The following is a 15,914-nucleotide window of genomic DNA, read 5'->3' on the forward strand; positions in this document are numbered from 1 at the left end:
CAGCATTTTTGGGGCATTATAGGCGGGTTCCGAAGTTTCAATTGATTTTTTGGTATCAACAGTAACGAACGTTCGGAACACGCCAATGATGTCCAAACTGCTGCCCAGCTGGGCGCTTTACTAGTTTCTGAGACAGAGCCAGTGAGCACTGCTGTGGCCGACATCACAAATATTGCTCTTCACATCTCTGCATAAAATGTCGCAGATAAAGCCGATGAAATGCCCGAGCAATCGCGTTAAATAACACGCATCACACAAACACAGATCTCATGCTGATAACCAGACTCATACCCAACTATAACACGCGTTAAGCGAGCACATAAGTCAGTCTGGATCATATTTTTACAGTTGATGGAAACAAACAAATAAAGATTAATGAATTCAAATCCAACACTAATTATGTTATGCGTGCCCTATCATTAGCCACAGAGCTAACAGTAAACATTTCTCTCAGAGCTGTTAAGATTTCATTCAAAAATGACGACACACATTTTAAAATAACCTAGACGGATAAAGACTGGCATTCAAGGGGATAATAAATACAAATTGTGAATAAATAAAACGGCGAGATATGATTCGTTTAGCACGGAGGCTAACCCGCTGCACATGACCATGCGCCGCTTCTGAATCTCACGCCACAAACAGAAATATACATATATACACCTTTTATTAAACTTATTAAAAGACTAAAACAACACGACTCAGAGTCAAGTCGTTAATATGTGCTCTGTATCAGTTTCTACGTTCTCTTTCATATAATTTCAGCCTTATATTCTCATATAGTCACGCATAAAAAGAAAAAAGAAGCGAGTCGGTGCTCAGATGCGGCCAAACAACCGACACAAAAACGAAAACAAAAAGAGGACTTTGCTTGAAGATAAGAGACGAATTATGCGCTGAGAAATGCTGTAAAAAATTAAAGATTAAAGGAAAACAGGTTATTCGTGTTCATGATGAAATAAAACACAATACACGCACTACCGAACGGTATTTTGATATGAAGTTTGATTAAAGTGGGTGCTTCAGATCAGCGATGATGCCATTAAAAACTGAGGCCTGCGATCCCGCAACGCAACGATTAATCGTGGCAAATTATGATCTATTAAATAATCTTTGGCGATTAACATTTATGTTAATTCAATATTTTGTAGTATGAATGAAATTGAGTCATAACTACATTAACAGTTCGTTCATTTAGGAACACAGCGGGTCTTAATTTACATAACCACGGGTTTGTGCGTTATTTAAATAATTAAAGACGTTTAAAATGGACAAACAGGATGATTAGATAAATATAAAAGCTCAAGGGTCGGTTTATGCTCTGTAAAGCATTAGAGGTGGTTTATCATGTTTTTTAAAACAATCTCGCTTCCAGTAATGCGTTTTTAATACTTACGGATGTTGCTGATCTCATTTCAGAAGGTCGACTAATTCACGTTATTTTCCAGATATACGGTAAGGGAAAAATGAGGCAGCATCACCCACACATACACACTCAAAAGTTTCCCCCATATAAATGATAATAAAACTGACCAACCTTGATATCTGCCGATCGCCTCTGGCCCCGCGGCAAACGACCAATATGGATGAAGAGAGAGTGTATCTGATGTAAATACTAAAAGGGTGAACCTTTAGGTTTCAGACTTGAAAACATGGCTGGTAATGTTTAAGCGCAGCCATGATCACAGAGGAGAGAATAGAGAGCCGAAAGAGGAAGTGAGTGACGTCCAGGCAGCCGCGTGCTTCTGCTCATGGGTCTTAACGCCGACATATTCTAACTGGAGAGGTGAAGTATATTTCTCAACCTCAGGACCAGAGGTTACATTGGACGCCAAATGGCAAACACAGTGCTGAAAGTGTGTATCGTACAAAAGTCAATAAAAATGTCCATAAAATAAAATTGTCATTTATTAAAGGAATAGTACACCCAAAAATGAAAATTATCTTATGATTTACTCACATTCATGCCATCCCAGATGTCTATGACTTTCTTTCTTCAGAATACAAATTAAGATTTTTAGAAGAACATTTCAGGTCTGTAGGTCCATTCAATGTAAGTGAAGGGGTGCCAAAATTGTGATGCTCCAAAAAGCACATAAACGCAGCATAAAAGTAATACATACAACTCCAGTGGTTTAATCCATGATTTAAGAAATGATATGACAGGTGTGGGTGAGAAACAGATACAATTTTTCTAGAAATACTTTTCTCTTACCAGTAGATGGCGAATCACTAAAAACACAAGAACAAAGTGAAAGTTAAAGTGGTGATTGACTGAGCAGGGAGAAGAATTAGTAAAAAAGGAATTAAATATTTATCTGTTTCTCACCGCATCTATCATATCACTTCTGTAGACTTGGATTAAACCACTGGAGGCACATGGATTAGACTACTTTTATGCTGATTTATGTGATTTGCAGAGCTTCAGTATTTTAGCACCGATTCACTTTCATTGTAAGGACAAAAAGAGCTAATATATTCTTCTAATATATTTCCCCAAAAAAGGGGCGGACTGGCCATCGGGAGATCTGGGACTGTTCCAAAAGGGCCGGTTGTGAAACAGGGCCAATTGGGCCACGATAAACTGAAATGGGCTGGCGCGATATGTGAGGATTGGTTAAGTGCTCTCTAAACAGATGTGTTTTCAGCTGATTGTTGAATGTTGAGATGTTGCAGCAGATCGTGTGGAGGATGGAAGCTTATTTCACCACAGAGGAACAGAGAAAGTGAATGATCATGAAGTAGACTTTGTGCCTCTCTGCGACAGCACCACCTGGTCCTGCTTGTTTATAGACTGCAGAGAGCGGGTTGGAGCATAGACCTGGAGGAGTGAACTTAAGTAAGAGGGTGCTGTTCCACTGGCTGTTCTGAAGGCCAGAGTCAATGTCCTGAATTTGATGCAGGCAGATACATGTAACCAGTGGAGTGTAATCAAGAGTGGTGTGTTGTGTGCCCTCTTTGGTTGGATGAAGACTAGATGTGCGGCTGCATTCTGGACCATCTGTAGTGGCTTAATCATGCTATCTGGGAAGCCAGCCAACAAAGCATTACAGTAGTCCAGTATTGAAATACCAGAGTTTCAACCAGGAGTTGTGCAGCATTGAGCTGAATGTGACATTCCTTTATCCAGATTGAGATCTCCAAGAGGCAGGCAGAGATACAAGTGGAGACGGCAGGGTCATCAGGCTGGAATGACAGGTAGGGCTGCAGATCATCTGCATAGCAGTGGTAGTAAAAGCCATTAAGCCTTAAATATCGGTCCGAGTGATGAAGTGTAGATTGAGAAGCGGAGAGGTCCAAGCACAGATCCCTGAAGAACACCAGGGGGACCCAAGGTCCTAGCTGATACACCCAGTCATGCAGTGTGCACACCACCACGACCAAAAATAAAAGATTTAACTGAGTCATTAAGTGTGTGAGGGCACTGGCTGCAAGTCGTGAAGTGTAAGCTTGGCTTAACCCTAAAGGCCTGGTATACTATACAGATCAGATTGCTCCCAGTCTACCACATTGCCTTTCAAAATATACTCTTTTGACTGTGCTGATGGCAGAATATGCATCATGCATACTGGGTGCATATTGATCAGCAATGCTAACAACAAAAATATACTCAGGTTTTAACCATGTGTGGAAGTGTTGCCTCCTTTTGGAGTTGGCCCAACCCTTTTCTGGTGAAACCCTGCCCGCTTCTGGAGCTATCCCGCCATATTTGGGAGTTTCCCTCCCTGTCTGGAGATCTTTGGGCTGCAGCCTACTTGATCATGCCCCGGCCTCCCGGTCAGCGGTGACTCAGTCCCACCTCCCACTGTTCCATTTACTTGAAGGGAGAAACTCTTTACACCTTTTAAAAGTTGATAATAAGGTTCCATTTGTTAACATTAGCTAAAAACATTAGTAGACATGAACATTACTTTTACAGCATTTATTAATCTTGGTTAATGTGAATTTCAACATATAGTAACACATTTTTAAAATCAAATGTTTTATGTGTTAACATTAGTTAATTTACTATGAACTAACAATAAACTATTGTATTTACATCAACTAGCATTAACAAAGATGAATAAATGCTGTTAAAAAAAAATACATATATATATTTACATTTACATTTATGCATTTGGCAGATGCTTTTATCCAAAGCGACTTACAGTGCACTTATTACAGGGACAATCCCCCCGGAGCAACCTGGAGTTAAGTGCCTTGCTCAAGGACACAATGGTGGTGGCTGTGGGGATCAAACCAGTGACCTTCTGATTACCAGTTATGTGCTTTAGACCACTAGGTATAATATATATATATATATATATATATATATATATATATATAGTTCATGATACCTAATGCAAAATCCACAGTCTACTCAATGGTGCTGTGGCATACAGGGGCAGGGTTATGATTTTCAACGCCCAGAGTAACCGTCCAGCCGGTGGCCCCCTTTCCACATACAACCAGGGAAAATTACATAAAAGTGATTTTAAATCATCATTTAAAATAATTTCTAACAGTCATTGTAGCCAACTACATTCAAAATGTTTAATGAAATAAAAATGTTTTCCAGCATGTTTTTCCTCTGAATGAGCACAAGGAAGAATGGTATTTCAGTTATAATATAATAAATATAATTTCAATGCTCCAATACAGTAATAAAAAAGCAATATTTACCTACATTTATTTATAAATTTTATTTTTTTTAATTAATAGGGGGTGCGCTTACTTGTACATAACTTCACCCAGAATATTAGTGTGGCTAATGGGGAGGACCGGGAGAATTCCCGGTAAGCCTCTCAAAAATTGGGCTGGCAGGTCTGCGTGATTCAGACGTGTCACATTACAATTGCAAACCATCCATATCCTCCAATATATACGGGATCAGAATTGTCTCACATCCAAACAAATGAAAGATTGGGCTTTGAGAGACGAAACATTGGCTGTTGCGCCATTAAACTGGACAGTGGGTGACAGATCACAGAGGATCCAGCAAGAACAGATGCTGTTGGCTGAATGGATGAATATTCTTCAGGTAGCAAATCATCACAAATTCAATAGTTTCATCTCAGTCAGTTAATCTCTAAAATCCTCATACCTTAAAGTGCATAATTATAATAATAATAATCTTTATTGTCACAAAATAAAAGAATAATTACAATTTATATAAAGGTTATATAAAAGTAAATTAATATAGATGCAACAGCATGACATGGTACAAAAATAATGGGACTTTGTACAACTCTCAAAAGACTTTTGTTTCAATGAAACAAACTGCACAGTGTGCCTTCAATACTGTATTATGTGCTCCATCATCTTAAAGAGACAGTAACCAATTGCCGGTGTCCATAATGTTTACATTACAAGTAAAATAGAAGTACAGATTCGTTACTTTTAGTCTTTTTTCAGATTTTTGGAATTTAGCACTTATATTGTTTTGAGTGGCATGTAAAAAAATATTTTTAAGTTCTGTTTTATTGCTGCATATATTTTTATTGAATCTGTTGCTGTGTTAATTATAAGTCTAAAATACAAATATCTGAAAATGAGTATTTACATCTTTAAATATTTCTGTACATTTACAGTTCTATAGTATTATTTTTCCCCCTAAGTAGACTTTAAAATTCACTTGACATTAAAACATACCTGCCAACATTGGATTGTGAAAAATAGGGAGATTTTTGTTGTTGTTGGCCCTCTAGGGTAACATGGTGTCCCCTTAGGGAGTAGGTGCACTTAACAGACTGCTAATATGCCTATAGGGAGCAGCAGTACTGGTCAGTAATGTTACACTGAAGATAAATAATACCTTTAATTCACATGGTCCCTTACCACATCCTTCACAGTATTAGTATGTTTTAGCACAATGTGTGGACTTTTCAAACGACCCCTTACCCACAGTATCAAAAATATTTAACTTATATCAATGTTAAATTAACGATCTAGAATGATTTCACTGTGACACTATCTGACCGTTAAGGGACAAATTGCGTCCCATATTGATTCGCTATATGACGCATAATTTCATATTTAAATACGGGACAGGTGTCAACCCTATTTACAGGTCTAATGTATTCTAATGAGCAAAGCATGGATGCGGAAAATCGTGAGTTTATCGGGAGAAAATATAAATCGGGAGTAGGCTACAGCGGGAGGAGGGGTGGGAAAATGGGAGGAACCCAGTCAAATCTGGAGTGTTGGCAGGTATAAAAATTCACTTGTTTTTACAACAAATGCATTAAAGTCTTACGTCAGAAAGCGAAATGATTAAAACTTACATTTTAAATGTCATATGTTGTATAAAGACAAGGGGAGCTTATTGTTTTCTAGCAAATGCATATATTGTATATTTTTGTCATGTTGACCCCTTTAACCCCAAAAAACAATCTTCAGCTTCACCATGGACCTTTTATTTTGAAGGAACAATGTAGTGCGCTCCAGTATCAAACTCTATTTGACAGTTTACAATTTTCCTCATTACAAATCTGGTAAAACAATGTCCTTCCTACATTTCTGTGATACTGTGTCATGTTTTTAGATTTGTATAATAACTTTAAGCAGCTTCAAATATTTGGAACTACGCAAATAGGTGAACCTGCAGCACTTTAACCTCAATTGCATGGTGGTTTACCCCCCTACTTAACTAAAAAAAAAAAAAAAAGGTCAAAAGCCTGGCCGTCTGGCCGATATGTATCATCATAATTTATTTTAGGAGAACATACGCAAATCCTTAGAAAAATAAGCGGGCACTAGGCAACACTTCTGGTGTTAGGCCTATTTTTAAAAACAGCGGGGGGAGGGGAACTGAAATAAAAGGCTAAATGGGATTTGTGTACGTTGTGCGCCCGTTAGATCAGTCCATCACATTAATGTGCCGATGGAAAACGTCCGGCTTTAGGACCGAGTGCGGCGCTCAAGCTGAAGTCATTGGAGAGGAATGGATGCACAGCCCGTCTGCGGCAATAAAGGAAGTAATGGCCCGCTACGGTTAGGTAGAGGCCATGGAATGTATTTATGCTTATAAACGCAGAATATCAATAAATAGTCCTGTTTCGGTTTAATGAACATAGTAGAAAATCTTAAATGTTTGAGGTGAGAAGTATCTGTAAATCATCGAAAGCGGCAGCGCATTGTTCTTTATGAACTCACTATCATGTTTATACGTAGGCCCTCTGTCACATCCTTTACCGCAAGACTGCATTTTGTTTATTAGTGAGTTGTGGATGCCTAATAAGTGTGCTTTTGAGCTGAAAGTAGGCCAACAGATTTAGCAGGTACGCCTACATATACCATTTTGACTACAGTTTGACTTAACGGACTTCAACCATTGTGCACTTAAACAAGTAAAGGACCTGTTCTTGCCCAAATAGTTTCTTCACATGAAAATTAAGAATCTACTACATATCAAATAACTTTGTGTTCTAGTAATTTTTTTTAACATTCTTTAATAGATGATATTGGTGTGATGAAGCTAAACCGGGAGGTAAATTTGCGCCAAGTAAACAATATCCTTAATAGGACAATAGGCCTTTATAATCCATAACATTCTTTTAATTATAAGACCTGGAAGTTACATGACTAATCAAATGCAAATATACATCTGACTTATCTGTTCAGGAAAAAATAAGTGTTGAACAGTTTATTAGAAATATGTAGACAAAATTGAAAGCCATTTTTTGGAAAACCAGCAACAAGCATATTGAGACAGAACTAACCCAGTTTAACACTCACTTTTGAAAGTGCAAACGTATTTGGTCGTTTTGTTTTTAGACTGATAGCAAATATACACCACCATTATATATACCAGTTTTTAAAATTTCAAGACGTCACACAATACCATCATACTGCAGTCATGAGATGAAAGACGATGATCTAATGCCAACTAAGATGCCAGTATAGTTGTTGAAATGAGAGGACAAGACATTGTGAACACTGATTACTGAGGGAGTCTGCCATCAGATATTGACAACCAACCAACAAATGTGTTACCATTTCAAGGGACTTTTGCTACTTTCAGCTAATGTTAGAAGAATGAAGAGCAGTATGTTAGGGAGATTGGTCTTATAACCCCATGTATAACAACTGGAGCATGATCTTAAACCACACGATTTCACAAGATTTAAAATCCCTTCACCTCTACAAGGTTTAAAAGACGAAATTTGTGTTTCACTTTTCATTTTAATTACAATGTCTTACAATAAAAAAAGAAACTTTCCATCACATATATTGCTTTTCTGTTGAAAAATACGAATACAGTGCAGTTTTTTTTTTTTTTTTACATTATGTTTGTAGTATAACAGATTAAAACAAAAAAGCCAGGACTGCTCATTAGGAGAGGGACAAAGAAGCTCTGTACAACAATATGCATATTAACACTCAACAGAAGGTTTTTTCGATCTTCAGGAGTGCAGCCACTGAGTGGACGAAGGTGATGCTTATCAATCCACTGGTCTCATTGAATTCAGCTTAGCTCTCTTATCTTCTACAGTTTAAGTGACAGCTTCCTCTTCTCATTTGTACATCATCCCCCTCCTCTACTGTCTGTCCTCAACGTGCCAGTCACTTTACTCTAGATCTGGCATTTCTGGAGAAAAATCACACAAACATGTTAATAAATGTTTCTTGAGTTCTAAAATAGGAATGCAACTGATTTTTTTTAATTTCTTTACATTATTCACTCATCAGTAAGGCACAAATGTGCAGTTCTGAGTAATTGATTCTGAAAATACATGTTAGAAAAGAAAAAAAACTTACTCTCATCATCGCTATCCGCCGATTCCTGAAAAGGGAGAAAAATGTTTTTGTCATTATGTCACAAGGCTTAACAACTGGTTGGTGTTCACAAATTACATTATTAGAAAGACATAAGATGATTTAACTTGTCAGGAGAGTTGACAAGATCTAGATTTTTTTTCTTCTTACAATGTGTATTAGCTTAAAGCCCAATAATCATTTACACACCCTCATGTCACCCCAGATGTGTTTGACTGACTTCTGCAAATCACAAATGAAGATATTTAGAAGAATACATCAGCTCTGTAGTGAATGGTTGCCAGAACTTTAAAGCTCCAAAAAGCTCATAAAGGCAGCATAAAAGTAATCCATAATACTTCAGTGGTTTCATCCATATCTTAAGAAATATGATAGGTGTGGGTGAGAAACAGATCAGTATTTAAGTCCTTTTTTTACCATAAGTCTCCACTTCCCTATTCTTTTGTTTTGGTCAGGGAGGAGAATATATAGTAAAAACAGAATTTAAATATTAATCTGTTTCTTACCCAGACCCATCATATTTCTGTATTAATATATATTATGTATTACTTTTATGCTGCTTTTATAGAGGACCAAATGTGACAATATTAAAAATAAATACATATTTTTAAATTAATGAATTAATAAATGTTAAAATCTGATATAAATGAGTATTAGCACTTTCATTTCCTTATTTATGTAATACTGTAGTTATTTCCACATGTATTTATTTATGTTTAGTTTTCCATATTTATTTATTTCCATATTTATGCATTTCTAAATTTCTGTGTCTGTATGGTAATGAGAGGCAGTGCTTTCTACTTCAGGTGTAACAATCGAGCTGTCAATTTATTATTTTGGGTTTTAAGCATATTCGGAAAAGACAGCGTGAGTGTCAGTCATTACATTTTATTTTGAGCACAATCAAACTGGCAATATACAAGAGTAGAAAAGATAAAATTGAACAGAGACAGGAGTACAATGACAAGCTATGGCTTGTCTTGTAACTTTTGAAGACATATGGTTTCACAAAGGAGCACTGTGCTCTGTCATTGATGATGAACTTGTATTTAATGTATTTTTCTGATGAGCAAATTGTAATAAAAGTTAAAAAAAATTCTCTCTCTGCCCTTTTGTCACCCTCGCTGAGCTGCCTTGTATGGCTTTTTATACGTGCCCAGTCCTGAATAGAGGCAAGGTCCTATCGCCAACATCTGCATGTTTGCACTAATTGATACAGGATAATTTCACGTTAGCATGCTGCTTTTTGTCAAGGTCAAAGTGTCTGTTATAAGATCTGTTGAAGTTGCAGTTTCTGTTCAGATTGTCTGCCAAGATTTTTAGCAGAGTCCTGGACATGCTGAAAATCCCTGCCAGGATTCGGTCTATAGAGGTATTTTCAACTCTGCATACAGAGTTACAGAGACGAAAAATTACTTAAACAGTGATGAAAGATTTGAGTTTTTTTGCCTACTTTCAAGTTATTTATTCAATAGAGATAATTGCCTATTCAAATTGCTGTACTTGCAGGTACATTTTACAGTCTCTCCATGCATGCCCACACCCATCTCTGGACATGTTTCATGTATTTAATTCTTTCAACCACTAGATGTCACTGTGAACTACAAGCATCACTCTAGAGCAGTGTTTCCCAAACTGGGGTACGTGTGCACTCCTGGGGGGGTATGTGAATAACATTCTGAGATTTACTGTTCTTTCAATTTCATCAAAGTCTAAAATAACATTCAAACCCAGTTCATGTATTTCTCACTGGCAAAAATTATTGTGTGCCCTTTAGTGTAGAAAAGTCATAAAGGTCAGATAAATATGCAATTAAATAACCCTTTCTTTAGCAGTTAAAATAAATTGCATCTGCTCATGCATCACACAAGTATCTCTTTTGTCATCCCAGCGCTAGGTGACATAGCTTAGTGATAGCAAGCAAAATACTTCACTGTTTTACCAGACTCGCAGATGTGCTCACACACCTTTTGTGAATTTTATCAGTCTGACTGTGCTGTCATGCACCTACAGTATATGTTAATTATTAATAATCATAGGACATTACTTTAAAAGCTCACACAACTGATGTTATTTTTCATTTAGTAGTTCATTTAACATGCTATGATAACATGTAAACTAACATGCTTTATATATATAACATGTTATAGTTACATGATATTTCTATCATGTTTATAATTATGTTTATTATAATTCTGTTAGCTTTCTTATTTTTTCTATTTATTTATTTTCAAAAGGGAGACTTTTTTTAAACATATGTACCAAAAGTGGACACCGCATCATTCTTAAGTGTAACACATACTTCAATAAAATAAATGGTTTCAAGTTTCAATTATAATAAAGTGTTTGCTCAAAAATATATAAATAAAATAATTCTTCTGTTTTCACTAATAATAGTAATTGTGTAATACCGTGGTATTTTTTGAGACTGTTATCATACCGTGAAAATCTCATACCGTTGCAACCCTAATAATCAGTTTAGAATATCTTTACATTATTGTGTGAAATGAATTGGGTGTACTCTTTAATATGTAAAGAAACAACCCTTTAACTACACGTTATTTCAATATAAATGCATACCTTATTTAGAAAATATTTAAAATCTAGAAAATTAACAGTAATTTCAGTAGAAGTCATCCATATAAATTTTGGCAAAAACTTTTTTTTAACTTGTATCTGGACTAAAAGATCTTTTTTGTTCAATTTAGTTGTAAGGTTTCAGCTCACTTTTCATTCACACAGTCACTTTTTGGAACCCATTCAACTTAAATATTATTATCATCATTTGTAAACAAATGATGATAATAATAGTAATACATCTCAATCGTGCACGTTTCGTCACTGTCCTCACAGCACTCCCTGAGTCTTATTACACGCACTTAGTGGTTAATCAAAGACTACATAAATACGCCGCTTTCCATCTCTCTCTCTCACACACGCGCGCACACAATTGTATCTCTGAGACTCCAGAACTTTCTACTATGTCAAACATACCTGTGTCTTCATTATTGCCAGCAAGTATCATTCAATGGTTGCGAGTTATCCCTTTCATCGTGTCTATACACTGTCTGGATATTACTTACCTGCTGTTTGCCACTCAGCTCACAATGTTTATATCACTGTTTCAATCCTTTGCTCAAATCCTGCTGTTGAGTTCATATCTCTGCCTCCGTGAGTTTCTCTGTGAAACCTTTAACTTTTAAACCATCACACTTTTTATTCACAGTTTAATTTGCTTCTTATTAAATTCTGGTAAAATGCACCTCTGGTGACGTTCTAAATGCATATAAATGAACCGAACTGCTGAGCATCTACATCTGAGATGATGTTCGTTTGTAGCGCTCAAATATTATGAACAGCTTTAATGGTGTTTTAACAGTTCTTCTGTCATTTTTTTGAGCTTGACAGTAATGATCATCACTAACACACCGTATCAGATTTGGGTCGGGCTCGTCGGGCCGATACCCGATCAGTCTAAAAACTTCAGTATTGAAGCCAATACCGATCCAGGTATCGGATAGGGACATCCCTCCCTACCTTTAAACATTTTAGTGATTGTCACTGTCTGTATCATAAAAAAATAAAGATATTGTGGTGTTAAAAAGACTATTTGAGCCGCTGGTTCATTATGATAACTGCTTCAGGCCCTTTTTGTTGATAAACAGCAGCACGAATGCAGATCGTACCGGTTTGATCGTACGCCTCTGAGCCCAGCCAAGTATAATCACAACGGTTCGATTGTACATACAAAAGTGTTAAAACCAGTAGCACTTGCATGACACAATATCCTATTCTGTTGCAATGTCCAAAATAATTTTGCATGCTTAAAGCCTAGCATGACTGGAGCATAATTGTACAGGGCTTCCTTCAGACCGACCCATCGACTAATTGTTCAGACGACCCAACAACTAGTTCATTATAAAAATATGTTTCTTTACTAGTTTAAGTAAAATTTTTTACTAAACTTCATTACATAATAAATCTTAAATTATGAAATCTTACATCATCTGCACCGTCAAGGTCTGGTAAATCATCCTCTCCTCCCATGTTGCCCATCATCTAAAACCAGCAAAACAAATCAAAACATTAGTGAATTAATTAAAGTTTTATTCTTCTAGTCACAAAATTCCCATTTTAACTGTAGAAAAAAAAGAGAGAACAGAAGTACAAACCTCTGAAAAGCGATCATAGTTGGGCGATTCTTCATCTGAATCATCTTCCCAGTCTTTCCAGTTGTTGAAGTCAACACTAAGCCAGTTAAGCTGTATACAAAAGTAGACAAGCAAGACAACACCAATATATTAAGGTTTAGACAAGGCAACAGTTTGAGGCTCGCCTCAATCCGGGTGGCGAAGGACGAATCTCAGTTGCCTCCACGTCTGAGACCGTCAACCCACGCTTCTTATCACGTGGCTTGTTGAGCATGTTACCGCAGAGATGAAGCATGTGTGGAGGCTTCACACTATTCTCCGCGGCATCCACCAAGAGCACAACTCACCACATGCCCCACCGAGAACAAGAACCACATTAGTGACCACAAGGAGGCTACTCCATGAGACTCTACCCTCCCTAGCAACCGGGCCAATTTGGTTGCTTAGGAGACCTGGCTGGAGTCAATCAACCCGCCCTGAGATTCGAACTCGTGACTCCAAGGGTGGTAGTCAGTGTCTTTGCTCGCTGAGCTACCCAGGCCAAAACTAAAATTAAAATAATTTTTTTTCCTAGACAAATATATGTATGATAAATAATATCAATTAGAATTGCAAATATTGCAGCAACAGTAAACATGTGAACATTTTGTAGAAAACATTAAAAAAAAATAAACTTGCCTTTGCTTTCTCTTTTGTTAACCTAGGCCACGATTTCCCGGTCTCTGCTTTTCGTAAACAGCACAAGACCGACCGGTCTGTGCGCCTGTGTTTGGATCCCTGAGAACAGAATTAAAAGGTAAAACAAAGCATGCACTTCCTGATATTTGCATCCCACTAGGGGGCATTTGAAACTTGAAATTTGAAACTGTGTACTAGACTCACATCTTGATCAATGGCTTCAAAAAGATCGATTTCATTTGAGTGCTTAATATTATCCGTCACACTGAGACAACTGAATGAGAGCAGGAGAGAAAACAACCTTAGCTCAACCAAACATTCAAAACAAAAGTCTAGTATCTAAGGAAATATGTAGATGTTAAAATTGCATCAACATACCTGAAACCAAATTTTGTCTTGTCAAAATTTATTTTCACATCCTTGCTGTCCTCGACCAAGAACTCAATGAAGACAAAGTCTCGTCTGTCGTACCATTTAGCAGTTGCGGGCTGCCTGATAAGGAAATATACAGTTTGTTTTAAAATATTCTTAAGAATTTAAATCACACAAACAAGTAGGTTTGTAAAGGGAAAACCAATTTTCCCAACACCAAGATAAAAAATGTATCTAAAAAGAGCAGGTGACATAGACACCTATGACACACAACTTCACTTGACCATCGTTTTATAATACATACTGTATAAAATTCCCAATATACTACAACTTTGCCAAAATCAAACAACCTGTTTGGTTGAATTCGGAGGATGAAAAAAGTAAGCCCTGGAATTTCACTTTACATGATTAAACATTGTATTTAATTCTCATAAATGTATCCAAAATACCCATATGATCACATTAATGAGGAAGAGACTGTGATATACCATCTGGGCTCAAGCTGTTTTAATCGGGATAATAATACGATCACATGATGTTTTAATTAAAGTAATAATCTGAGTCATGGCAATGTTTGGAAATGCTGTGCCCATTTAAATTAAATCAAGTCGTTGTAGTACAAACGTAGAGCAGAAAACATGTCAGAAAGACAGATTACAGTAAAAAAAAAAAAAAAAAATTCCCGTCTCCTTGTAGTGGAATCATAAGGTGAGTGTTTTTGTAACTCGTTCATTGCAATTTCCATGGCCCTGCTGCACACGTGCAGGCGGCGCGCTCATGCTCGCGACTCATTAAACCACATAAAAGAGCCTTTAAACTTCCTTACAAGAAGGGTGGTCGCATTGAGCGAGTTTATCCTCACCAAAACCCACATTTGTCGAGATTGGTTGTGTTTATTAACGGAATTTGAGCGACAAACGGGAGTAACATGCTAGTACCGGTGAGCTGATACATGCTAACTGAAACGAGCCACTTTAATTAATTAATACACATTTCACCAAATATTAGACATGTCCGAACTCCTTTAAAACTAATTGTGCAAAAAAACTGGAGTGGATTCAAATTAGTTATTACATAGTTTGACCACAGCGAGAGGAGGAAAATAGCTAATGTTGGCCAGCGATCAAGCTTGCCAGTAAACTCACCCACTGTTTATGAGTGGATATTGAGGTTCATTTCACATAAATCAAAAGAGATAATTTCAGCAGAAAGCGTACACTTACATGACTTTGGTCGATGTATTTGATGATCTGGACTGCAGAGGGGGGGTTTCTGGTATGTTCTCCCGGGGTTCTGTTCTGGTGTCACCTGACTACAGGTTGGCGGAGACTCAGGCCGCACCCCCCTGACGCGCGCGCGGGACTTTTCTAGAGCTTCCGTTTTTCTCAATGCTCCGCAAAGAACACAAAATAAACCTTCTTGACTACCGTCTTTTTTAACATTTATAATTCAATTATAATATATTCATAAATCATGTAGCGTATTTTATAATGTACTAGAATTAGTCAAAATAAAAATGTATTATTAGTATTCTAAGACAAATCGTGGATGTTCATATTTGAATTAAAGAAAAACCGTAAGTTAAAAAGGAAAAGTAACAAGATAAGTAATCTAAAGTAAAAAAATCTAATAAATGGTGATCTAAAAATATTATTGAAAAAGAAAACACGCTATTTGCAAATGCTATTGTTTTTGACCATGCACATTTTATTGTAAGACAGTATGTAAATTAAATTAATATATCATTAAAATATATTAATTACATTATGCATAATTTAGTACAACATACACTGCGCTCATAAGATTTTTTTTGTAAGAATTAAAAGTATATAGACGTCTTGTTAACAACATTTTAACAAACATCGTGTAGTCAATTGGTGATATTGGTAATTAAATTGGTTATTAATGAAAAAAGTAGAAATAAAGTAGAAATACAAAAAAGTCCAAAGAAAAATT

General features: G+C 36.6%; 2 protein-coding genes across 3 annotated transcripts in view; both read right to left on the reverse strand.

Annotated features, from left to right (window-relative positions):
• Positions 1–1,675, reverse strand: part of LOC127618835 (bromodomain adjacent to zinc finger domain protein 2A-like) — a 61,680-nt gene extending 60,005 nt beyond the window's left edge. For both annotated transcript variants that reach the window (XM_052091479.1, XM_052091478.1), the window contains exon 1: positions 1,538–1,675. The gene's annotated coding sequence lies outside the window, so the exon portion shown is untranslated. The remainder of the gene's footprint in view (positions 1–1,537) is intronic.
• Positions 1,676–8,143: 6,468 nt separating this feature from the next.
• Positions 8,144–15,293, reverse strand: LOC127619335 (prostaglandin E synthase 3-like). Its single transcript, XM_052092216.1, has 8 exons — positions 15,182–15,293; positions 13,965–14,078; positions 13,791–13,860; positions 13,587–13,685; positions 12,930–13,019; positions 12,760–12,816; positions 8,740–8,764; positions 8,144–8,569 (listed from the first exon to the last, which is right to left on the reverse strand). Coding segments are annotated over exons 1-8 (477 nt in total). The 5' UTR covers positions 15,184–15,293; the 3' UTR covers positions 8,144–8,549.
• Positions 15,294–15,914: the final 621 nt, after the last annotated feature.

This window comes from Xyrauchen texanus, chromosome 25, assembly GCF_025860055.1.
Source record: "Xyrauchen texanus isolate HMW12.3.18 chromosome 25, RBS_HiC_50CHRs, whole genome shotgun sequence".
Classification (NCBI taxonomy): Eukaryota; Metazoa; Chordata; class Actinopteri; order Cypriniformes; family Catostomidae; genus Xyrauchen; species Xyrauchen texanus.